At 35.2% G+C, this 24683-nt stretch overlaps 3 protein-coding genes across 11 annotated transcripts; all 3 read right to left on the bottom strand.

The window, feature by feature from the left end:
- Positions 1–555: 555 nt before the first annotated feature.
- On the bottom strand, positions 556–2863 carry LOC104108657 (uncharacterized). Its single transcript, XM_009617748.4, has one exon. The coding sequence runs from the start codon at positions 2628–2630 to the stop codon at positions 888–890; it is 1743 nt and encodes a 580-aa protein (XP_009616043.1). The 5' UTR covers positions 2631–2863; the 3' UTR covers positions 556–887.
- A 6764-nt stretch (positions 2864–9627) lies between these two features.
- Positions 9628–14993, bottom strand: LOC104108656 (protein phosphatase 2C 16-like). Of its 4 annotated transcripts, none has more exons than XM_018775012.3 (5): positions 14859–14993; positions 12803–13485; positions 12141–12500; positions 11890–11995; positions 9628–10223 (listed from the first exon to the last, which is right to left on the bottom strand). In XM_018775012.3, exons 2-5 carry the CDS (start codon positions 13424–13426, stop codon positions 9889–9891), a joined length of 1425 nt encoding a protein of 474 aa, XP_018630528.1. In that variant the 5' UTR covers positions 13427–13485; positions 14859–14993; the 3' UTR covers positions 9628–9888. The 4 variants fall into 4 exon arrangements, with proteins under 4 accessions (XP_018630528.1, XP_018630527.1, XP_018630525.1 ...); XM_018775011.2 differs by having other exon boundaries at positions 14719–14924; XM_018775009.3 differs by lacking the exon at positions 14859–14993 and adding an exon at positions 14719–14858 and having other exon boundaries at positions 12803–13760.
- A 3505-nt stretch (positions 14994–18498) lies between these two features.
- Positions 18499–23959, bottom strand: LOC104108655 (tRNA N(3)-methylcytidine methyltransferase trm141-like). 6 transcript variants are annotated; one of them, XM_009617744.4, is made up of 9 exons: positions 23663–23951; positions 23234–23323; positions 23054–23158; positions 22131–22238; positions 21888–21959; positions 21732–21782; positions 19494–19556; positions 19282–19406; positions 18499–18943 (listed from the first exon to the last, which is right to left on the bottom strand). In XM_009617744.4, the coding sequence occupies exons 1-9, from the start codon at positions 23852–23854 to the stop codon at positions 18910–18912; spliced, it is 840 nt and encodes a 279-aa protein (XP_009616039.1). In that variant the 5' UTR covers positions 23855–23951; the 3' UTR covers positions 18499–18909. The 6 variants fall into 6 exon arrangements, with proteins under 6 accessions (XP_009616039.1, XP_009616038.1, XP_070053933.1 ...); XM_009617743.4 differs by having other exon boundaries at positions 19282–19556; positions 23246–23323; positions 23663–23957; XM_070197832.1 differs by lacking the exon at positions 23234–23323 and having other exon boundaries at positions 23663–23956.
- Positions 23960–24683: the final 724 nt, after the last annotated feature.

The raw sequence follows: 24683 nt of genomic DNA, 5'->3' as shown, positions 1-24683 counted from the left end.
TATATGACTCACATTACAACACAAGTTCAAAAATCTTCTCTCTTTTCTTAAATTTCGTGTCCAATCAAATGAGCTCATATAAATTGAAACGGAGGGGTATAATATAATAAATAGTAAAGTAATGTAACATAAAGATGATGATGGGGGTCCTAAGAGTACACACTTATGATAGAAGCACATGGAGTTCGGACCCAATTGACAAAGTCAGGGGTGAGAAAAGCAATTGGTATTTGCTTCACGTTTATCACTACTTAGAACATGTTACAGTTGGTGTGTAGTAAACTGGGCATACACTACCTTATCAATTTGTGATTAATATATATATGAAATGATTGTAAGATATGTTCTCTTACTTGTACCTTTGAGAAGGAATGAGATGTGCAAATGCTAATGTAATTGTAAACGAATGTCAATATCAAATTTCAACCAACACTCAACAAATCTCCTACACCCCTAAAATCCAAATGAAATCGCAATTTGCGCCCAAGTGTGTCCTTTTCTTTTCCTTAATTTGAAAATTCAAGCCAGCTATCACTTAACAAGAAAATCTCAACATGCAGTAGAATCCAAGATCGAATATTATTTGCTCTTATCAATACATCATCCTGGATTACTCAAAATCACAAATTTCCTGCTTAACTTATGCTACTCAACTACATGACCAATTTTACTAAATGCAACAACAAACCAAAAACTTTAAAATATATATATATTATCAAATATCCAACTTCTATCCTATGATGAACCGACTCTCTGCTGCAATCTTTTTATGTACACTGATACTATATGCAATAAAACTTCGAAAACACCTCAAACAATCATGAAAAAACGTGTGAAAAATGAAAATTTTAACAAATCAGTCAATGTGGTAAAAAAGAATGCAATATCTAACTTGGCCCTACTCCTGGGCCCAAATTAGATAAACCTCGGCCTTCATTTTTATTGAAGGAGTTGATCTTCTCTAGCTTCAATCCAGCTCTGAACTTTGATATGAAGTTTTCAGCTTTTGTGTTGACGTCTGGACTTGGACAGAATAATGGCGACGGCGCAAACGCCGTCCGATCACCGCCGACGTATTCTGCCGTCGGGATGCTCTCAGCTGAATCTATATCTTCAGGTTCAGGCGAACCAGAACGTGAGCTGACGGTGCTGTCTATTCTCACGTAGTCACCTTGCACCACAAACTTCCATGCGTTCTTCCTGTAGAACGGTGGCGGTGGAGGCGGTGGCGGAATTGGTATTAACGGGGAATTCCCACCGCTGTTCGAGTTCTCCTCGACACTGTCGAAACTTCTTATCTTCACTGGCTTTGGAGCTGGAGTTCTGGTGATCGGGGCATTTTGAGATTTTGGTCTTGATATCCTGACCGGTGCCACCCTCACAGGCGGAGGAGGAGGAGGTGGTGGTGGAGGCGCATTTCTCTTTCTCCTAGCTTTTTTGGATGTAAACAGGTTCTGAAACAACGAAGCAGGTGGCGGCGGAGGTGTGGTGATGAATGTTTCCGGCCATTCATGATAATGGAGAGGAGGAGGTTCTGATTTATGGAGGAGAGCATCAAAATTATCAACACTTTTTGACCTGTTTTTTCTCTTCTTCTGATACAATGAATTGAGAAACTCTTTTGTCGCACTTGCACCACCTCTTTTCCGGTCGCTTTTACTGCTTCTCGGCTCCACGTATTGCGGCGGCGGCGGCGGCGGTGGTGGTGGAGGTGTCGCCGGTGCCCTAACAACTTCATTTGCTTCTACCTCATGATTTTCCCTCTTCTTCCTTGCTCTCTCCTTTTTACGCGGTACACTATGAGCTGCTCTCTTCACTTTGTCCTCATATACTACTGGTGCCGAAGCTGGCGGAGGTGACGGCGGTGAGAGCAGGGGAGCAGTTGAAGATGGTGGAGTAAATATAGGTTCCTTTTTGGATTCTAAAGGATCTTCATAAATAGTTTTAATATCAGGTTCCGGAGAACGATCAACTTCTCTAAAGCTACGCCGGCGGTGAAGCTGACCGGGATCCGAAAACCGATAAGTATCAACATGAGTATCGTCGTAGAACCGCCAATGATCTTCACCGGAGATCCACCGCGGCGACACTTCACATAAATCAGGATATGAACTAAAAGTCCTCCTCAATCCACCCCCACCAGTAGTAATATTACTCTGATTGTTGCTATAGGAATTTCGATCCACATTATCGTACCATGTGCGGGGAGTAGTTGGATTTGGATTTCGAATATCATTAAACCATCGACTATTTGGGGTTGATGGGTTCGATTTCTGAACTTCATTTCTGATAATTGGAGAAGTAATTTGATGATTGTCATTGGGATTTCTGTCTTCATTCTTGTTTTTGCTGAGAAAACCAAAGATCACAGCAACTAGGACTAGTACTATATTGAAAGAATCCCAGCTTTTCTTTACACTGCTTGGTTTAAATATACTACTACTTGTGAAAGAGAGACTAGAGGGAACTATGAAAACTAAGAAAAAGATTGCTGTAACCAACAGAAAGACGAGTAAGAGAGCGGAGTTAAAGAAAAGAGACGACAGGTGGTGGCGGAGGCGGTCAGTACGGCGGAGATCGGTGGTGTTTTGTAGCCAAAATGGGGTCAAGTCTTCCCCATTATCTGCCATTGATTTAGGCCTAATGAGAACTTGCTTTGGACAAAAGGAGCTCTTTAGGAGACAACCTTTAACTTGGTTTGAACTTTGGGTTTTTGCCTCTTTTTTTTAGCTTTGTGGTTGTCTTGGAGTTGGGCACTTTTTTTGTTGGATGGATAAATTAAGGGACTTATGTATTTATAATATAGAGAAAACAATGTGTTTGGGAAGTGCAAGATTACTTGTGGGGTTGGAAATGGAGTAGTTGTGGGAATATTGAAAAGAGTATTTAGGCATTAAAGTCTGGTCATTACACATTATCTTTTGATTAAATAATGAAACTAAGTATAGTATGATGCAAGAGTTGGAAAATATCACATGCTTGGCTGCTGCTGTTTTAAGAATGACAGCCTATAATCAATACCGCGTACATTGTAATTAAAGTATCTTTCAATACTCGTTTCTAACCAATCATATGAGGTACTAATTGACATTTTGACCAGTTCTTTGGAAACGTTTACGGATAATTTTGACGCTTGTTATACAGCCAAGGTACAAATTGCTCAAGGAGTAGACATTTGCTAAATACTTTGTTTGAATCAGTATTATCTATCATTTTATAACGTATCGTATTGTAGTTATTGTATGGTATCATTTTATGAGTATAGTATTTAAATATATTTTATTATTTATTATTGTTAAATAATATTTTACTATTTGGTTTGACTATATCGTACTATACTGTAACTGATAAATTTATAAAAATACCCTCAATTATTTTAAATATTTAATTTATCAAGAATTGTGCATAAAAATAATTTAAGAAAACTACTTTCTACTAATTCATCACCAATTATGTCTTATATATAAATTAAGTGATTAAATTCATGCAAATTCTATCGAAATTAGTGGAACAAGTTAATAATATTAAAAACAATAATAAGTATCATAAGTAATATTTTCTACCAACATGTCATATAATCCACAACTTAAAGTATATAATATTTTCTAAATCACCTTTTTGGACTTTTGGGACTATATTTTTTGTTAACTAATTAATTGGGAATCCAATGCTAAGGATTTTTGTTTGTAAATCTCAATAGCGTATAACTTTTCTTGCAATAGTGTTTAACAACATTATACCCTATGAAAGAGTAATTAAATTACTTAGTTATATATATTTGGGCATATATTACTTGGTGAATCACATTAGCAAATCATACTGATATTATATTAATACGAATCTCCAATATAATCATACATAATTTCAACATAATAGGAGGTCAACTACTCAAATAACTAGATTTAATTGCAATACAATGGGAGAATTAAACAGCTAGTAAATGACCAAAAAAAAGAGAGAGAAGAAGTACATGTAACTTGAAAACAAGAGCAAAAACATGAAGAAATTTTTTTTAACTATTTTTAGAATAATTAAAAAACGAATGAAGAAGTTGACAGAACAAAGATATATAAATAATAACACTTTGCACACTTGAAAGCAGCCAATATTATACAGCTAATTGGAGATAAAGTAATTAGAATTGGAATTAAAAATCAAAGTAGGAGAAATAATGAAATAAAAGGAAGGCAAAACCTATACCTGACGTTGGAGTTGAAAGTGGCAGAAGGAAAAAAAGAGATGAAGAAGTAGGTTATAGGTTAGAGTTAAAATAAAAGAAGGTAAAAAGTAATATGTAATTATAAAGTAATATGTAAGGGCATAATTGAAAAGAAAAATAGGAAACAATCTCACCACATCAAATCAGTTATTTCGAAAAATAGGACTTTTCATTGTTTCGAAATAATGAATTTAACAATACAATACAACTAATTTTAACTAAACAATCAAAACAAACATTATTTTGGGATAACAATACAATACGATATAATGGGTAACAACCCTCCAAACAAGTTGTAAGGTAGATGAGTTGGATCCAGATATTGGAGAAATTTGAAGCCAAATCTCAAGGCCTTCAATCCTTCACATACCATTTAGCTAGCACCAACAAGAAATCCACCCCCACGTCAAAGCGGTAAAGATTTATTTGCATTCAATGTTCATATTAAATCAAATAATTTAATCTTAGCAGATAAAAGTTAAAACGAAAATAGCATGGGCTACACGGTTTTCAGATTGGTAATTAAAAAATAGGCAAGTAACCTACATTTGCAAAGTTATTAAAAAATAGCCACTAAATTATGCAGAAATAAAATCTGGACAAAAATATCCTAGCTGAAATGTGAAAAGTTCTAACTTAATATGCTGGATTATGGAGCTCTTGTGTATAAACTTCCAGCATATTATGTTGGAACTCCAGCACATTATAAAATTCTATCACATTATGATGGAATGTCATATGTGAAAAATTCGAATTCCAACATATTATGTTAGATTTTTTTTGGATTTTAAAAATATTTTTGTTCGAATTTTATTTTGTACGTTATTTGTAGGTAGATAAAAAGTCACATATTTTAGGGTTATTGTTTTGATGTAAACACCTAATGCTTTTACGTTTTTACCTATCAAAACTATGGCTTTAAGTAAGAAACTAAATGAGAGTTGAGAGTTGTTGAGACTTAAAACCTGGGTTCTAATGCCTAATAAGACGATAACAAAGAATGCACCAACTCACACATTTGAAGTGAAGAGAGAAAAAAAACGCGTAGATATATATCCTGTGTGTTCACTTCCCTTCCGCACGTCGCCGTCAACTACGCTCCCATTCTAATTAAAAACTCTTGTCAAAAAAAAAATTGTATAGAAATCCTGAGATCAATTCCTTCACCAACATTCACTTGAGTCAGAGTTTGTCGCACCGGGCATGCCTAATACAGTTTACATTTCTTGTTTGGTTGGCGAGTTATTATACAATGATCAGGTTACCAATAGCGACTGCGAATTTTTCTAAGAATTATCCAATAATAATTAATTGAAAATCAAACACTAATTGACAATAATAAAATAGTAATTTATGGCTAAACAGCCTTCGGAAACTTCCAACAGAAGTTATACTTTTGAAGTTTGACGATTTCAACAGCTTATTGTCTGCAATGTGCTACTGTAGTACGTCAATTGTTTTTTTTTTATGGCTCAAATGAACAATTAACAATTTTTTTCCCATAACAAGCATTTTATTAGTGCTCTATTGTTTAAAATCTTTATTTAGTAGTAGTAATATTTTTGTCCAGGGGCGGCCCAACCTCACCGGAGGTCTAAAGCAAAATCTTAATAAGAGGATATATATATATATATATATATATATATATATATATATATATATATATTATTTAATGAACATCGTTTTAAAAAAAATTAGACAAGTGAGGATGTGGAATTAAAAAAAATGAGAACTTAGTTTTATAAAATACAGAAAATTAAATGAATTTAATGTTGGTTGTATCACAACTGAAATGGGAGATCCCAGAAAACATAAGTGACTCCTTTTTTTTTAGTAAGTCCCTTTTTATATTTGGTAACAATTCAACTTTAGATTTTTTTTTTAACCATTAATGAGATAATTTCTAGCCCAAAAATTTCTATGATTTATTTAAGATTACAAGTTTCAAAAGCCTTCCTTTATTTCATAAAATCCATGTTCAGGCAAACACTTTCATATAAATTGGTACGGAGAGAGTATAATTTATGTAAGGAAAATAAATAATAAGTTAGATTATTAGATATAGTTACGTGACCAACTAATGAATAGAGAAATATAATTAAGTAAAAAAGTAAAATAAGATTGACAGAAAATTATTTTAGTTATATTAATTAGAGGAAGAAATCGAGTTATTAAAAATTAATATGACAATAAAGAAATAAATTTATCAATAATAAAAGATAATTATATAAATAATATACTACTATATATAGAAAAATACTAGTAATTTTGGGGCCCTTAAATATTTGAGGCCTAAAGCAAGTGTTAGGGTTGGGCCGCCCTGTTTTTGTCATGGAAAATAAATGATTAAAATTATGCACATGAATTGAGTGCATTACACTGGTTCTACTTCTAGTCTTCTACTAATCGGTAATCAAGTCTCTCACGTTAATGCCACTAATCTGGCGTCCAGGCAAATTAATGACTTTTTATCGTTCTAACTAGCCTGTCATTTGTCCAAAACAGATGTATTGTTACAAAAGCTCTTAGAAAAATCAAAGCAAATCCACATCGTTTCAAACTAGTGACCTTTTTTTCTTCATAAACTAAGCTGAACGCCTCCTTTAGTAGATGGCATAAATTCGCAGTTGATTTATAAATCAAGCTTAGTTAATTAAGATCCATGAGTCAACTTTAAGCAATTTTAAAAAATTATTTTGTGAATAATATAAAATAACGTAAGCACGTTATGGATTATGGTCTAGCATCTTCATGGGATATAATTTAACATTTAGTTTGTTTTGAATTTTTTTTTCCTTATCGTGGATGCTTATGAATTTTTAAATGTTTTAATTTAATTGTGAAATTTTCACACAAATTTATTAGCAGAAGAGGAATGTCATACATTTATCGGTATATATCGGTAATTTGAATTGTGTTGGTTAATTGACGTTTACATAATTCTTATTTTTGTTTTGTATAATCATTCGGTGTCTAGAACGATGTGAATGGCCTATAAAGTTAAAAGTGCATTCCACGTGGATTTATACTTGAAGATCTATCCAGACCTCTAATTAAAGTTGAAAGCGCATTCCATATGAAATTTTGTCGATAACATTGTTAGGTATTACACACCCCTCTGTTTAATATGCATATGCGTGCGAACTTCTCCGTGAGTATGTGTATATTATAGTAAGTGGTTAGATAGAACCATTAATTTGCAAAATTTAAATAAATTTGGTAACAAATTAACTTTCAGAATATAATAGGAGTATATATTTCAAATTTCCAAGACCTATGGTAACAAATACTCTCAATCTAATTACATATTCCAAATTTCCAAAATCCAATCATAAAATTTAGATTTCGACATATTCTGTAGCTTGACATTGAGGACAAGATGCGGGAAGCGCGACTTAGGTGGATTGGTCATGTGAGGAGTAGAAGCACAGACGTCCCGGTGAGGAGGTGTGAGAGGTTGACATTGGAGGGCCTACGGAGAGGTAGAGGTAGGCCAAAGAAGAGGTGGGGAGAGGTGATTAGGCAAGACATGGCGCAGCTTCAGCTGACCAAGGACATGACCCTTGATAGGAAGGTATGGAGGTCGAAAATTAAGATAGTAGAGTAGGTAATCTAGAGTGTTCATAACAGTAGTATTGGCACGCAGTCTCGCCTTCTGTTGGTAGTAGGTTTTTATGACTAACCGTTGTTTTCTTTCATTGTTGATCACCTTACTGTCTTATTATTTTTATTCTGCTTTTATATGTCCCTTCTTGTCTATATTTTCATTAATATAGTGCTTATGCTTTCCTGAGCCGAGGGTCTATTAGAAACAGCCTCTCTATCCTCACAAGATAGGGGTAAGGTTTGCGTACACATTATCTTCCACATACCTCACGGTATGGGATAATATTGGGTATGTTGTTGACATATTCTGCAGCTGTTTTACTAGCTATAAAAGGACACTCATGGTTACTTTGATTATCCAGAGTTAGTAAAGAAAAACAACAAGAGCTACTGAAGACTAGTTAACTATATTTCTAGAACTAAAACAAAAATGGCTCAGATTTTGATTTATATTTTACCTTTAGTGAGATGATTTATAGCTACAAAAATTTCAATGATTTGTTTCAGACCAAAAGTTTCAAAAAAAATTCTTGTTCTCCTAAACTCCATGCTCAATTTAATACCTCATATAAATTGAGACGGGGCAGCCTTATAATAAGGTCGTAAATAAGATTTTTTTTAAATGTGAATACTTATTTTTAATCTATCTTTTTTTATTGGTTGCAATTGGAACGATGATCCCATCAATAAAGGTAACAAACACATGTTACTAAATATATACAAAAATATTGTGTGATCAAGGCAATGTTGAGCCAAAATATTTTTCATTTTGCAAGCAGAAATTTGGACCCCAAGCCAGATTGGCTTTGATGGTCCTTTTTATGCTTGCTATTATCCTTGCTAGTCACCCCTTTTCTCTTTCCTTTTTTAATGAACTTTAATAATTCTATATGATGTTATTAAAGTATTCTTTGTACTCCAGGAGCCTTGGTAATGAAAAGTCTCTCTTTGTTTAATTTTTTTGTTCCATTTTTCTTCATTCTTCATCCATGGAAATTAATTAAATTTTAATTAATGTTTTAAATTTTAGAGTTTTCGTCCCAACCTAGGAATCTATACATAAACTTATAGCGAATTGAATTTAAGGTGCTATAGACTCGGGGATACAATACTATCTGATAAAAAAAACAAATAAGTTTATTTTTACCTCAGTAGGAAAAGAAATTAATGAATTAACTATTGATGCCAACATCGTCATTGAATTGTTTTCCATAACCGTGGTGTCCAGGCCATCCTAAATATAACCTGTGAGTCGATAGGAGTTCTTAACCTCATTAAATCCAACGACGCCAATAAAATGTAGAAAAATAAGAAAGAATAAAACTTGTAATTAAGAACAACCAACTGAAAATTAAGACAACCATACAGAGCGTATTAAGTCATAAAATGGCAACAAGCTCAAAATGCACACAACACGAACAAAGGCAGATCCAAAATCTTATGTTCATGAATTTTAAACCACAAACTCTTTTTGCTTATTGGTTTCGGGATAGATCATTAATATATATATATATATATATATATATATATATATATATATGAGAGAGAGAGAGAGAGAGAGAGTGAAATTGTTAATACAAATACAAAGTTTGAGCTAAAGCTACTACAGGTTCAGCCGTGTATATATATATATATATATATATATATATATATATATATATATATATATATATAGAGAGAGAGAGAGAGAGAGAGAGAGTGAAATTGTTAATACAAATACAAAGTTTGAGCTAAAGCTACTACAGGTTCAGCCGAATCCAGAACTACTGTCGTGGCTTTTCTATTTTATCGTACACTAAACGGAAGAACAAAGAACTTGCACCTTTGATATTGCTACAACATGCTCAATTTACATAGCCAGTTGCTGGCATAACACCAAAAATTTGGATAAACGTCATTTGTTAAACTGTTTTTCTATAAATACATGCTAAACACTATTCTCATACACAGACCTTAAGCCCATAAAAAATGGATGGACCGAGTTATGTAATAATGAGATTATACCCCATAGCCGTATATAGATTTATGCTAAAAACCAAAGTGTGGGTTAACATTGTCATCTCTTAACATTTGCTCTTGAATTTCCTTTGAGATTTAAGGTCCACCACAATCACAGATATATTGTCTTTGCTACCTTTTTGAAGAGCCATCGACGAGAGATACTCTGCTGCTGCTTGTGCAGCAGGATCAACTCCTTGGCCCCTTTCCGGCAGAGGGTTAGTCCCATTCTTTTTGTGCCATAGCAGAATTCGTCGTCTAGCTACTTCACAAGCTTCCTCATTTGACATGACATCCCACAACCCGTCACTAGCTAAAACTAGGCATTCGTCTTCTCTAGCTCGTGGTACAAACATAACTTCTGGTTCGGGTATAATCCATGGTTTCAAGTATCTGTCGCCTGAGGGTAAAAAAGAGTATACATGAATAAAGAGTTGACCGCCAAAATGATGAATACTTTTCAATTTTTCTCCTTTTCTTTTCAATAAGATGAATAATTTTCCTTTTGACATGTAAGCAATGCGGAATATGCATAGCATGATCTGTAAAAAAGCACGCAATAATGTGATTCTCGGACAATGCATAAGGTGGCAACCCATTCACAATCCGTCCAAAATAACTAATTGAAAGAAAGGAAAGAGCAGGGAACCAATAAAATTTCACTAACAAATCTAGTTTGATAGAAAGGGTAAATATAATCAAGAGAGACGGATAATCAGGAGCATAATTTGACTCAACAGGAAGATGTGGAAAAGGCTGCAGAACGACATGGCACCTTGACATATGAGTCTATTAAATGAAGGTCAGGTGAAATTGAGCTCCACTAAGACCCAATCCAATATTTCTAAAGATTTAAGTTCTCTAGCACTAGAATTTCTCGAAATTTTTTACTGGCATACAAAATCTTTGACAGGAACACTCCTTGGCAACAGTGAACCTAAAATAACATGAGAAAGTGTAGAAAGCATCTTCTGTAACAGTAGCTGTCTTCTAACTTGGGCACTAATAGCTGAATCTCGGCATTAGCCATGCAAAATCTGATGTACATTCCCTAAAGATCCCACGGGTTCTCTTTTTGATGGGTACAACCATGAAATTTCTATTTATTGAGTTACTTTTCACCATACTACACTGTTCAATGTTTTCCAAGTGAATCTCACTCTTATCTTCAGTTCCTTATTTCTTTCTTATCTTTTATTGATTGTTTTCTATTAGTATTCCATCTTGCGTTGCAGTTTGGTTTTCCAGAGAATTCAATTTGTCTAGTTCCTGAAAAGTTTTAGTTAGACCTACAAATCCTTGGAATTAATACAGACTTAGCTAAAGATAGGGCATGAAGGAGGAGAAAGATCCATATAGGTGATACCTGTTAGTTGGGAATAGGTTTTAGACTTGGTAGAGAACTTTCAACATTATTATTATTATTATTACTATTATTTATATATAAATATCTATCTTTTTTTAACTCACTTTTACTTTATTTTGGCATGATGATGATATGAGTTGTGCTTACAGAAAGAAATGAGGATTCATACCGCCAACCCCAACTTGTTTGTGACTGAGGCATATTTGTTGCTGCTGAAAAGTTTTAGTTCAAGTTTGACGGAACTAATAATCAGCGATGCTACATCTCAATCTCTTTACAGATCAAATAGTAAGCATTTCTCTGTAACTAGAACTCAAAGTCATGCAGAACAGCTAAAATAGAGGATTAAATGTAGAGATAATCTCCATAAAAAAACAGATGAAGAGCTCAGTCGGCATATATAATGACCTAAAGTCAGAAGCCAAGGTTAAATTCAGAAATGTAGTTTATTAGTTCAAATGCAAACTAGTCATCATTTGTCATAGTTATAGACTAACAGGACCATATGCGATCACTAAGAAGGAGCATTTTGGATTATGGTGAAGCAAATAGAATTCTCCAAATTTAACAGACTGTCAAGACGAGAAGGTAGCCGTCTGACGGAAGCCAAAGAAAACAGGTATCAAGAAAATCCATTGCACACCACAGCATCAGTAGATAATACTCAACATATGCAAGCTGAAAGGTTTAGTACACCAACCAATAGATCTTGACATTGCAAGGACGCCAAAAACACGATGTCCATTCCACTGAATGACCTTGCCACCAGATGCTTCAATTCTAGCATACTCATCTTCTCTGCTTGGCTGGTAAAAGAATACAAGGTAAAAGAGTGAGATGGTAATGGATCAACCACATTCTTTCCTGCCAGAATAAGACAAGCGTGTATGTGAAAAAAAAGAAAAGAAAAGGGAAAAGGAGACAAAAGGTAATGCTAAATGTGTGATTTACTTTATGATCAATTGACAGTGCCATTGCTTCTTTGCCACGATAAAGGACTGCTCTTGAATCCCCACAATTAGAAACTACAATATGAGATGAACATATCACCGCTACAACTGCAGTGGACCCCACAGTTTCCGGGGCAATAGGTTCAGAGGCGCAGCTAGTGGTATCTATGTTGTCTTCACCGGGATCACTGTTTACTTTCCCCCCAACTTCATCGTCAACCTTGAGAAAGCAACTAGTAAAGACCTTCTCCCACTGCACCTGACGTGTGTCCTTTGCACTCCCGTCCACCATATCATCTTTAAAAAGTTTTAACTCCTCAACTAATGCTAAATGAATGCGTTTGCAGCAATAATCCGCAACCTGCATGACAAAACAGCAGTCAGTTATATTAAACTTAGTTCTCATTAAGTCGACTTGATGAGGATTTAAACTGATGGTAGAACACATAACCAGGTAGTTCGACCTGGAGAAGTTAAATTGACACATTTTTATCTTGCTGAAATGCTACACAGCTGAAATTATGGGATGAAGAAATGGCTGGTGCACTGTGTACAAGATAATTGTGAGGTCTGAAATAAATGATGTATGGAAAATTTGATTTATCTAAAGGAGTATTTAATTGGCTAATCAATCAATATAAACACATAAAAGAAACACTATACCTGAGATCCTCCATGACCATCATATACACCATAAAAATGAGATGTCAGGTGACTCAGACGTTGACTTAGTCCGTCAATCACACGATCACCAATAAACATTTTGATAGGTATTTTCATGAAATTAGGAACAACCATAAGAGCATCCTCCATCTCTGGTCTCTTTCCACAGATAGATACAGAGCCCCAGAGTGGCACGCATTCCAATTCAAACACACTCTTGACACTTTCTTTGACAGGTTCATTCTCACTGGGCAACGGAAGAACCACTACGGATGCCTTTAGCGTAGGGCCAGTAGTAATTTCATCATCTGGGATAGCAGCAATGGCGGACAGATTACTGATCTTTCTCTCAAAACTCCTTTCCTCCAAACTTATGACTTTGGCAAGTATTTGACCATTGTCAATACCCTCGATTTCAACAGCAATTGGCAAACTTAACTCCGAGCTAGCACCCAGTGGCAACAACTCCTCCCCATTAATTGCACAAGGATCCTCTCCAACAGATAAAATCTCGTCTTCTTCATTTCCCTGAATGATGCTATCGCTAACAATCAGGCCATTTTCAGCTCCCAATACAGTCTGCAATGGACCACAAAAGGGAACTCTACCCACCTCAGCTTTCATACTGTTGCTATTTCCATCCCAACTGGTACTGGGCTCAACATGCAACAAAGATGGATGATCTGAAAGTAAGCTAGCTGTGTCAGTCACTAATTTGAGCCTTGTGATTTCCATATTGTTCGAAATTGCAGGGTTATCACAGATAGAGGTGCTTAAGCTGAGTGTAACAGCAACAGCTGGAGACAACTCCTCCATTAATTCTTTCTACAGGAAAACAATATGCAAAAGCTACGAATGAATCTCCCCAAACTAGGAGTCAACCACGTTAGCCCATCAAAGCCCCTTCCGCGGTTCCACCAACAAATTTGCACCAAGCTTTATGTTTCGCAGAGTAGGACTGCTTTAAAGGGAAATTTACAAGCGCGATAAAATAGCTAAATTAAAAGCACAAGGAGATGAGCTACGAATCCACAAAAATTGGAAAAGACAGCTAAACTAAAAGCAAAAAAAGATGAGCTAGGAATCCACAAAAATGGGGAAAGACAGCTAAATTAAAAGCACAAGTAGATGAGGTAGGAATCCAAAAAAAAAAAGGGGGAAAGACAGCTAATTTACAAGTACAAGGAGATGAGCTAGGAATCCACAAAAATGGGGAAAGACAGCTAAATTTAAAGCACAAGGAGATGAGCTAGGAATCCACAAAATGGGGAAAGATAAAACTGAATGGGCAAGAAGATCTCAGTCAACAGCACTCTACAAGAAATAAAGGGTACACTAAAAAAGACCAAATAATAAGTGGAACAAGCTCCAGATTAGTGAGACAAACAAGGGTATGAGGGAGATCTGCAGCTGTAAACAGATCCAAACTTCTGTAAACTAGAATTATGCAATTCCCTGTAGGAGAAAAAATCAAGAACAAGAAGAGCAAATCCTATCTCCACCAACACCAACCCTTAAATACACAACAGCATGGGGAAAACGACAAAATCAAAGCCTTATCCATGAATTCAACAAGGGAAAGCAAAAGAATCATGGAAAAAGAACCTAGGAGAGGTAAAAAAAACAGACACCTAATCAAGAATCACAAGAAAACCCTAAAAAGATACAAACTTTTTTGCCACATGTAACTTGGGTTTCATGGATCTGAGGTAACTCATGTCCACCTCTCAAAATATGAGTCATTTACTAAATAAATTCTCGTTCTCCCTCAAACCCAACAAAAAAAAAAAAAGAATCTCTATGCAGCAGATACTAAGGAGCAGTACAAATTATCCAAGTTTCCTAATAACTATAACATAAAAAAGCTGCCAAATTTACTAAAAATTCCGCTCAAAACAGTGGAAAACTATGCTTACCAACAAAATCCTTTTATCAAATAGCTTGCAGACTCTTAACTATGGCCAGAAAAGAAATGCCCCATTCTCAAGATTTTTATTTTTTAGAAGTTGCACATGAGAGAGAAATTGAACAAAGGGATTCAAGAAAAAATGTTTACCACTTGGTGTACTCCTTAAGAGGACACGTGTAGATACAATTATCTAACTCCAATCAATGCACCAGACAGACAATGCTTATGAATTGTTTTGTACATTTTTCACATAAAAAAAACAAAAGGGAGTTCATGGACTTTCCATGAAAACACCACGTGTCCTTTCTTGGCAGGTCAGCCATTACCTAAATAATGTCTCCATTATTTTCTTTGTCAATTATCATGTGTTCCATTCTTTTCAAAGGGTTTACTGCTAATGTACGCCTGTTGCTGCCTTTGCATATTGCATTTCCTTTTATTGTTGAAATTAGGTATTTGGGGTTATATGTTGTTTTCAACTATGTTTCAAGTTTTAAATTTGACATTAAATTCTCTCCCTCTTTCTTTTTTCTTTTTTAACCCAAAACAAGGTTTATTGCTTTTTCCTCTTTTGTGCAAATTTATGTCAACTATGCTCTTAAATCATTTACATGAAAGTGCACTAAAAATGTTTGTCTAAATACAATACAGTGAAGGGCAATGGTTGAACTTGAAATGTGTGCTTCTTCTTTGTTTTTATTTTTATTTTTTTATAAGTGGTTGAACTTGGAAGGTTTGAAACAATAAAGTCCTAAATCAAGTCTCGTTTTATGATTCCTTGTTCATCCAAAAGTGCCTTGATTTGTCCTATTCATACCATTTTTTAGACTTTTCAAAAATGATTTTGAGAATTTGCTTTAGTTCAACTATTATCTATTAGGAGCAATATATTTTCCCAGAGATATTAGATGTTTGATTAATAATATGGAGTACTTTTTTCCTCCAATAATAATACTTCAAGATGGATATAAGAGTACAAAGAAAATCAGAGGCGGACCTATGTGTTATATTGAGTAGTCAACGGACCTATAAATTTCGGTAGAAGTCTTATATATATATTTAAATCACTTGACACCCTGAATGTTAAAAGTCTTTAGGGTATACTGATTGAACAAAATATTGCACTACCATCATGTTAAAATTCTGGATTCGCCTCGAAAGAGAATATCATAGTTTGCATAGAAGTATACTATAACCAATTATTATTGGAAAAATATGTTTTTTTCTTGTTTTGTTTCACACTGTTCCACAACAAATAATTCAAGATACGTCAACCACAGACAAACCTAAAGCAGAACAAAAGTAAAACCAAGAAAGTTATAAATAAACAAAAAGGCAGGAGAAAATGACAAGTAAGCACCATAACGTTACAAGAGTGGTGAAGTCTAAGATATATACGTAATAGATTTTTCTTTTTCTTGGTTCTTAGATTTTTCTCAAAAAAGAGAAGGCTAACGTATAAGAATTGAATTGATGGCTCTATAAGATTGGCTGAAGGAAATCAGATCAACTTTAGAACTAAAGAAAAGATAATAAAAACGTTACAAACATAACACGTCAAACATTACAATCAAAGAGCAGAAAGAATTGAATTAAATAAAGTAATGGCTATTTTTGACAATCCAATGGAAATGGGACAAGGAAGCAATGAGTAGGTTTTACTTTGCTTGGCTTAATAAAGAAAGGTTTTGCATTAAAGATGGTAGGTCAATAACCAAGTTTGGTGGCTATGTCACAAAGGAGTAGCATTTCTCCTTTACTTCTGCTTTCACCATTTGTCCACTTTTATAGATGAGGATCACCGCACCATTTGTGTTTGGTATCTTGATCAAATAAACTTTTAATATTTGATTACTTGGTACCCCTCCCGTTTTAATCTATGTGATACTTTTTTTTTAAGTACCAAAAGAATAATATATTTTTATATTTAGTAATAATTGAATCTTAAAATATTTACGTTATTTTTAATGAGATGATTTATAGACACATTTCGGACCATAAATTTTTAAAAATTTCTTTTTTTAATTGAACTCCGTGCAAACTCAAACACAATATTTTTTTGCTAGAAAGGACAAAGTGATTTCCTTTACTCGTGGAAGAATGAAATTTTCTCTTATAAATATGCGTATTCATACTTCATGTCATTTATCTCTGTCGACATTTATTTCGTATTAATATAATGAATCATAGATTGTTAAGAACTAAAATGTAGTTGTCACTGTCATTATTGAATAATAAAAAAGTATTACTACTATTTTTATCCTTAATAGTATTATTACGTGTGTAGACAATACATTGCGTCGAAAAAATAAAATCAAGACCGAAAATATTGCAACAATCGTAATATTTGATTTCGAGTAATTTGAGTCTTACTTATGATTCCTCTAATTCTACTTTTTCAATATAAATTCAAGGGCCTTTGAGCTTGATCTTAAATTTTAATTTGATTTATCCGCCGCGAACACTTTGATTGTTGCTATGAATTGTATCACGAACAAGTAGCATTGATCTTGAACGCCTTGTATTTAATTTGACTCCGTTCTTGATCTTGAATACTTGAAATTTGTGTTGAAGTGCTTGAATGCTTGAACACTTGCAGTTTGCAGAGAATTGTTGCCTTTGATCCACGAGCTTCCTTGTGTTTTTCTTGTTATAACTTCTGGTCCCTTTTCTAGGTTATGAAGACCACTATTTATAGTTGTGGAAGGGAAGAGTTATGATGAGAATAAACTCTTTCCGACCAATCAGATTGAAGTGTGACAATGCCATATTTGATTGGCCAGAACATGTCACTTGCACATGTGGCGCGATTTTATTGGCCTTTTAATTTGACTTGGCATGCCTTGTCATTTTTACACATAGCATGATCTTATTGGCTTTTCCGTTTGACTTGTCGTGCCACGTCATTTGATACGTGACACCAAACTAGGCCTCTAGGAAGATGATATGTTGGACCTAATGAGGTGGGCTCATCATTTATAACCCAATTAAATGGGCTAGCCCAATAATATTGGACTTATATAATTAATCCAATCATATTAGCCCAAAATATTTATTTGGACTAATATATTTAAAATATAGTCCACATTATTTATGAATTTAACTCCAATAAAATTTATATGCCTACAACGTGATTTTCATAAGTCATGCTATTTATATTTAATCAAATTCTGAAAAAAAACAATAATGATAAATACATCCCAACCTCAAACAAGTTGATATCAATTATATGAGTACTCAATAACCATGTTTCTCCATTTGAACGCTCAAAGACAAAAATATACAAAATAAATATTAAAAGTTCTCTATATTCTCTGGAGAAAAAAAAAAGAATCAGAAAAGTTATTTTTTGAGACAGCATTTTAATAACGAAACATTCTTAACGAAAACATCTTTCCCATACTGAATGCGATATCAACCACGTACTCCCAAACTTTCAACGGGCCAAAGAATTATTTTTGAGTAATTTTCATAATGCAATATAGTTTAGAGCCTAGTAACTATAATTTACCTAAAATATATCTATAAAACGCGCAAAAAATCTATAATGAATCATATATTTTTTTGTTTCGTAAATTTGCTATAAAATTCAAATATATTTATGAATGGTAAATTTGCTGAAAGTATAACTATGAATGATAAATACAGTATATATTTTGACGTGTAGCATAATTTTTCCATTTTTTCCCCTCCCTATATGTAGGAGGAGCTATAGGAGAAAATGAAACGACGTTAATCTCTCGTTATTTGGTTTATATTGTTATGTGAGGATAAAGATATAGAGACGTTGAAGAATCTTGAAATGGTATTTCACTGAATTGTATCCCTTTTTGTCTTGCTTTCTTTTTTTCCTTCCCCCTTTATTGAGGCCTTCCAATTAACTTACAGAAAGAGAACTAGAATGGAAAGAGTGTAGTGCATCATCACAAAATCAAAATCGAGCACCTTAGGCACAGGAAACTGTATTGTAGCTTTTAACACTTCAATTCCAGCTTCAAATACTCAATTTTTCAACTGCATCTCGACTTCAGGTGCTAGCTTGTCGAGTATATCCTCCTGCCTCACAGGCCTCATCAGTAATGGCTGCTCTAACATACAAACCGCAGCACAAACCATGTCTAACAGCTAGATGATGGCATGTTAAATTTTGGATTACCGACTTTGAATCCACGATGAAAGAGGAGAAAGGAATTTGCAATCATGAACGACCAAATGTGGCACGTATCCAGCGCCTAAGCATATCGAGTCAAGTAAACACAGGTTAATAAAACATCAGTTTTTATTGATTATCAGATTCATGATTACAAAAGTTTCCAGGAGGTGGTAGAGCATTAACAGAGAAAATGATGTGAATACACAATAGACAAGATAAGATACCAAAAATAATGTTTTTCTAGGATCATCTCCATCTGTTTATCTTTCTTTTCCTCTCTAAGCAGGTATTCATGTCCAAATCTAACTTAATTTCAGAAGATGTTGGTAAATGAAAGATCTATTGAAGAGAATCCAGAAAAACTAATGAAGAAAAAGAAGATATCTTCAACAAAGGAAAAGGAATCAAGAGAGATACCGTTGCATGGTAATATTCCGAGAATGATTCGTAATTTCTTTGCAATATGTGTTTATATCCACGACTACAAAACCAACACTCTGAAACAAGGTTGATACGAAAGCCTCCGAAAAGTAAAATGAACACTGAGCCAATAATGGCAGCGATTTAGCTGAAGTTAATATAACAGCAGGGAAACACAGATAAACAAACAACCTCCAGAGAATACTTACAGTTCCATCTCCTCGAAAATAAAAATTCTCACGAATCATCTGGTTTCTGTCATGCAATTTCACCTGAAACTTTCTGAGTGTAAATTCCATGCCACCTAAAAACTGCTTCCAATTCCAGGCTTCTATCATGCAAGAAACTTGAAACAGAAGAAAGGGCCACAATTACAATGTTCAGTAACAAAGATGTTTAGGGATGATGTTTCACTTTTAGACAGAAAACATCCCATACAGAATGCTCTCTAATCAAATTCTCCTGTCAGCTAAATCATTAACCAAAGCTCCATTAGAGTTCTTCATTTTGTTGAGCTATGAAGCGCCCACAAAGAACAGTTATCCACTAATCAAAAAGATCTATTGAAACAAGATGATAATTAATGCCACATTGAAATTTCACCCGACATACTTCCATTTCGGATATGGCGAGGATGTCACACACCGTATTGGGGTAGGATGGATGAAGTGGAGGTTAGCATCTGGAGTCCTGTGTGACAAAGAGAGTGCCACCGATACTCAAAGGTAAGTTTTATAAAGCGGTGGTTAGACCGGCCATGATGTATGGGGCTGAGTGTTGGCCCGTTAAGAACTCACATATCCAGAAGATGAAAGTAGCAGAAATGAGGATGTTGCGGTGGATGTGCGGGCACACTGGGATAGATAAGATTAGGAATGATGATATCCGGGAGAAGGTGCATGTGGCTCCCATTGATGACAAGATGCGGGAAGCGAGGCTTAGATGGTTCGGACATGTTCAGAGGAGAAGCCCAGATGCTCCGGTACGGAGGTGTGAGCAGCTGGTTGTGGAAGGCACGAGAAGAGCTAGAGGGCGACCTAAGAAGTATTTGGGAGAGGTGATCAGGCAGGATATGGCGAAACTCCAGATTTCCGAGGACATGTCACTTGATAGGAAAATGTGGAGGTCGAGCATTAGGGTTGTAGGTTAGGAGGTAGTTGAGTCGCGCCTTACTTCGTACCATTGTGGGACTAGCCATGTAGGGTTTTTGTCTAAGATAGCTAGTGGCAATGTTGTGGCTTACTATTTCGCTTTTCAGTGCATGTCCTATTTACTAGCTATCGCTTTTGCTTTGCATCTTTCTTCTAGATTTCATGGTGTTCCTATTTTTCTTATGATTGTTGTGGTGATACTAATATTTACTAATATTGTCTCCCTTTGCTTTGCATCTTTCTTCTGAATTTCATGATATTCCTATTTATCCTATGATTGTTGTTGTGATACTAATATTGTCTCCTTTTTGTCATTTTGTCTTTTTATTTTTTTGAGCCTAGGGTCTTTCGGAAACAACCTCTCTACTCCTTCGGGGTAGGGGTAAGGTCTGCGTACACACTACCCTCCCCAGACCCCATTAGTGGGATTTTACTGGGTCGTTGTTGTTGTTGTTGTATACTTCCATTTCGGAAATTATACCCGGCATACTTCCATTTTGGCAGAGGTATCTGCAGCACTAGCCACAACTCTGGGCATACCAACTATCTAATAACATAGTTATCAACGATAGGAAAACGAGAGAGGAGGACTTTATCCTCTTTTGTTTCAAATAGGTGTTTTATCTTCTTTGCCAACTGAAATAAATAAGGCCAAAGTACGCAGCACTATTTTCCTGTTCAAGTAAGGTGGTGAGTATATGTAGCACTATCTTAAATTTTGTTTACTGAGCTATTGGAACAAAAGTGAAATATTATCTAATTTTCAGCCATCAAATTTAAAAAGTGAATGGTTCAACGAATCCGTTTCCTCTCTTTTAGTCTTTTCTTAACATGCAAGATCCCATCACCCCCAACTGCAATCCCTTTTCACTTCAAACCCGTACCACCAGAGCTGGTCATGTGACTTGTGTTATGCATTTCATATGTATAACCTATTACAAGTTAAGCACACAAGAGTGGGTTGCTCTAGTGGTGAGCACCCTCCACTTCCAACCAAGAGGTTGTGAGTTCGAGTCACCCCAAGAGCAAGGTGGGGAGTTCTTGGAGGGAGGGAGCCGAGTTTCTATCGGAAACAGCCTCTCTACCCCAGGGTAGGGGTAAGGTCTGCATACACTTTACCCTCCCAAGACCCCACTAGTGGGATTATACTGGGTTGTTTGGGTTGTTTTTGTTGTTTGTTGTGGTATTACAAGTTAAGCATGTAACTCTGGTTTGAGACAAGTAGAAGCTAGACACAAAAGACTGCCTCACATCAGTATATATGAAGATTCAAGGGCTGCATATACAGGGGTTTACCTGAGCAGAATCTCCAACTGCATAATCTCGTAAAAGAATGTGACCATTTGGCTGCAAAATGAGATCGCAAGAGCATGGCAGATCCATTCAATTATCAAATACTAGAGAAAGAGATAGGAAAATGAGGCAAAGCATCCTTCTGAATTCAAGTTTTACCTTTAGTACTTTTTTACAGTTTTCTAGAATGGAAGCCATCTTCCCAGGAGAAACTGCAGACAATGTAAAAATCTACTTAAAGGAGTTAGATGCTCATATAGGCATACATCTTCTGAACTTTCCCTAAGGAAGAAGATATGGTTATTCTGTGCTTTAAGCAGTTGTAGAGATTCAGATTTGATTACTATACTTTTTGCCTTTTTAAGTGATGATTTGATTACTATACTTACTCCCTTCACTTACCAAGGTTACAATATCAACAGTAGAAGGCATGACGTTAACACAGAGATCATCCTTTGCGGCATCACAGACAAAGACGTTCATCTTTTCCGCACTGAAATTTGCATGTGACTGCATCATATAGGACAAATAACTTTAGGAGTTTGTGTGTAGTTACTGCTGCATCATATAGGATAAGTAGCTTTAGGCCACAAGCATGCCATAAAAAAAGCAAGGATTACACTTTGAGTTTGTCATGCAATGGAGAACAAGCACAGTTCCTCAGACATATCACATTAAATGCAAATAACGGAATAATCCAGTTGAAGCTAACAAAATTTGAAGAAAAAAAAATTTATTCAACAGAAAGTCATCAAGAGAACAAAGTTATGGATGCTCAATGAGATTCTAAGCAGACTACAATGGAAGCTAAAAAAGCTTAGAGAACAAAAACTGGATATAGCAGCTAATCTAAAGAGAAAAATGATCAGGGGTACTGACTGAGATCCTAACCAGATTACAGCTAATGTAACAGGGCTAAAGTAGCCATAACACTTAAATACTTCTATTTGATAATGATTTTAGAAAGTTGCAAATGAAAGATACAAAAGACATGAAAAGTTCCTCTATGCAAAAAGGAGAACATTTGGATAATGATCCATGCTGAGCAACATAGAGTTCCATTGAGAACCTTCAGAACTAAATTTTAGTTCCATTTTTCACACGATGAATCATGCCAAATCCAATTATTTACCATAAGGTTCAGACCATATTGGAAAGACTCCTTAGCCATTAAACCGTGACAGAGAAAATACAAACAAATTTCCAAATACTTCAACTTGTAACTAAAAATTGATTCTTTAAGGTATGCAAGTAGTAAAAACTGGCAGTCTCTATGAATTTAAAGTTACTCTTGATGACAGTATAACACAAGAAGGTTGACAAACCTTAACAAGGGTTATTGCCTGGGGTGAGAAATCACAAGCGTGAACATAGAGATTGGGAAACGTAGCTATGAGAGGAAAAATCGTATTCCCCGCTCCACAGCCCACCTGTCAATATCTATTTAGTTAAACTCTTCAGGTAGCTACTAGAATAAGGTATATAAATAGCAGCAATGAAATCACCTCTAAAACAACCTTCACATGGGAAGATTCAATTTCATCATCAAAATAACTTCTCCAATCCTTTTCCAAGTAGTGCCGGTCCTTGAAAAACTGCCGAATATGCAAATGTTTGTAACTGAATTCTATTCCCTTCGCTTCAATTTATGTGACACTATTTTCTTATTAATCCATTCTAAAAAGAATGATGCATTTTTATATATAGTAACATTTCAACTTTAAACTTCATTTTACCCAGAAGTTCTTATAGTCACTTAAATTTTATAACACATTTAAAACCACAAATTTCAAAAGTTTTCCTTTCTATCACATAAATTGGAACGGAGGAAGTACAATGTATGAGATGATAAAAATGAAAGATTTGATTTTTATTTGTTAATACAAGCAATTGGGTCATTATTGTGGAGTATGGACAAGGCAGGAGCTTTGTACCTTGTTTTTGTGGAGCTTGTAGAACTTATCCCAGTACTGTTGAGACCTTCTACTGTAATGGTGGTTCTCACTGTCATTGGATAATGAAGTCCAAGCTCGAATACTCAAATATCTCGTGCCTACACGTGGCGCTGAATAAGCTGGCCACGTCGACGGCAACACCGTAACCGGAGGAGCGCCGGCGGCATGCATTCTCCCCCCTCCCAAAATGCTCCACGCTTAGTATATGGTTAGGTTCGTTAGTGTGGGAAATTATGGATGAAGTAAGATGAAACGTCGTCGTATAAGTACGACGTACGACGGTAACAGCTGTTATATTTGTGCTGAGCTTACGATGCTGTAATATCGCAGTGTTTCTTTTACGGAAATGCTCCCTTAAGTTTTAGAGTTATCATATCTCATCCTTAAAATATAGAACTTCACATAAATAATCCTCTAAGTTCATTTTTCGGTCAGTTTTGGTTTCAACTAACGAAACATATAGAACAAAGTTGAGAGCAACATATTTAATTTGAATCAGCGATGAATTTCCAAACATTGCAATGGTTACAAATGTGATACTATTGTCCTGCTAATAGATGGCCTCTCAACTCGAATACGCTACGCCATTTAGCTCAAAAAATCAGCTACTCATTATCAACAACAACAACAACGATCCAGTGAAATCTCACTAGTGGGGTGTGGGGAGGGTAATATGTACGCAGCCCTTACCCCTACCCCAAGGGAGTAGAGAGGCTGTTTTCAAAAGACCCTCGCCTCAAAAAGACTAAAAGAGACAATATCAGTATCACCAATAGAAACCATAGGAAAGATAACATCATGTAAATGAGAAAGTAGATGCAAAACAAACGTGATAGAGAGTATATAGACGCGACACTATGAAAAACAAAAGAGCAGTAAGACACAACATTGCCACTAGCTGACATCGGCAAAAACCCTACTATACTAGCCTCACAAAAGTACGAAGTAAGGTAGACTCAACTACCTCCTAACCTACAACCCTAATACTCGACCTCCACAT

Source organism: Nicotiana tomentosiformis, chromosome 3 (genome assembly GCF_000390325.3).
Source record: "Nicotiana tomentosiformis chromosome 3, ASM39032v3, whole genome shotgun sequence".
Lineage (NCBI taxonomy): Eukaryota > Viridiplantae > Streptophyta > Magnoliopsida > Solanales > Solanaceae > Nicotiana > Nicotiana tomentosiformis.
This window is presented reverse-complemented; position numbering and strand designations above follow the sequence as displayed.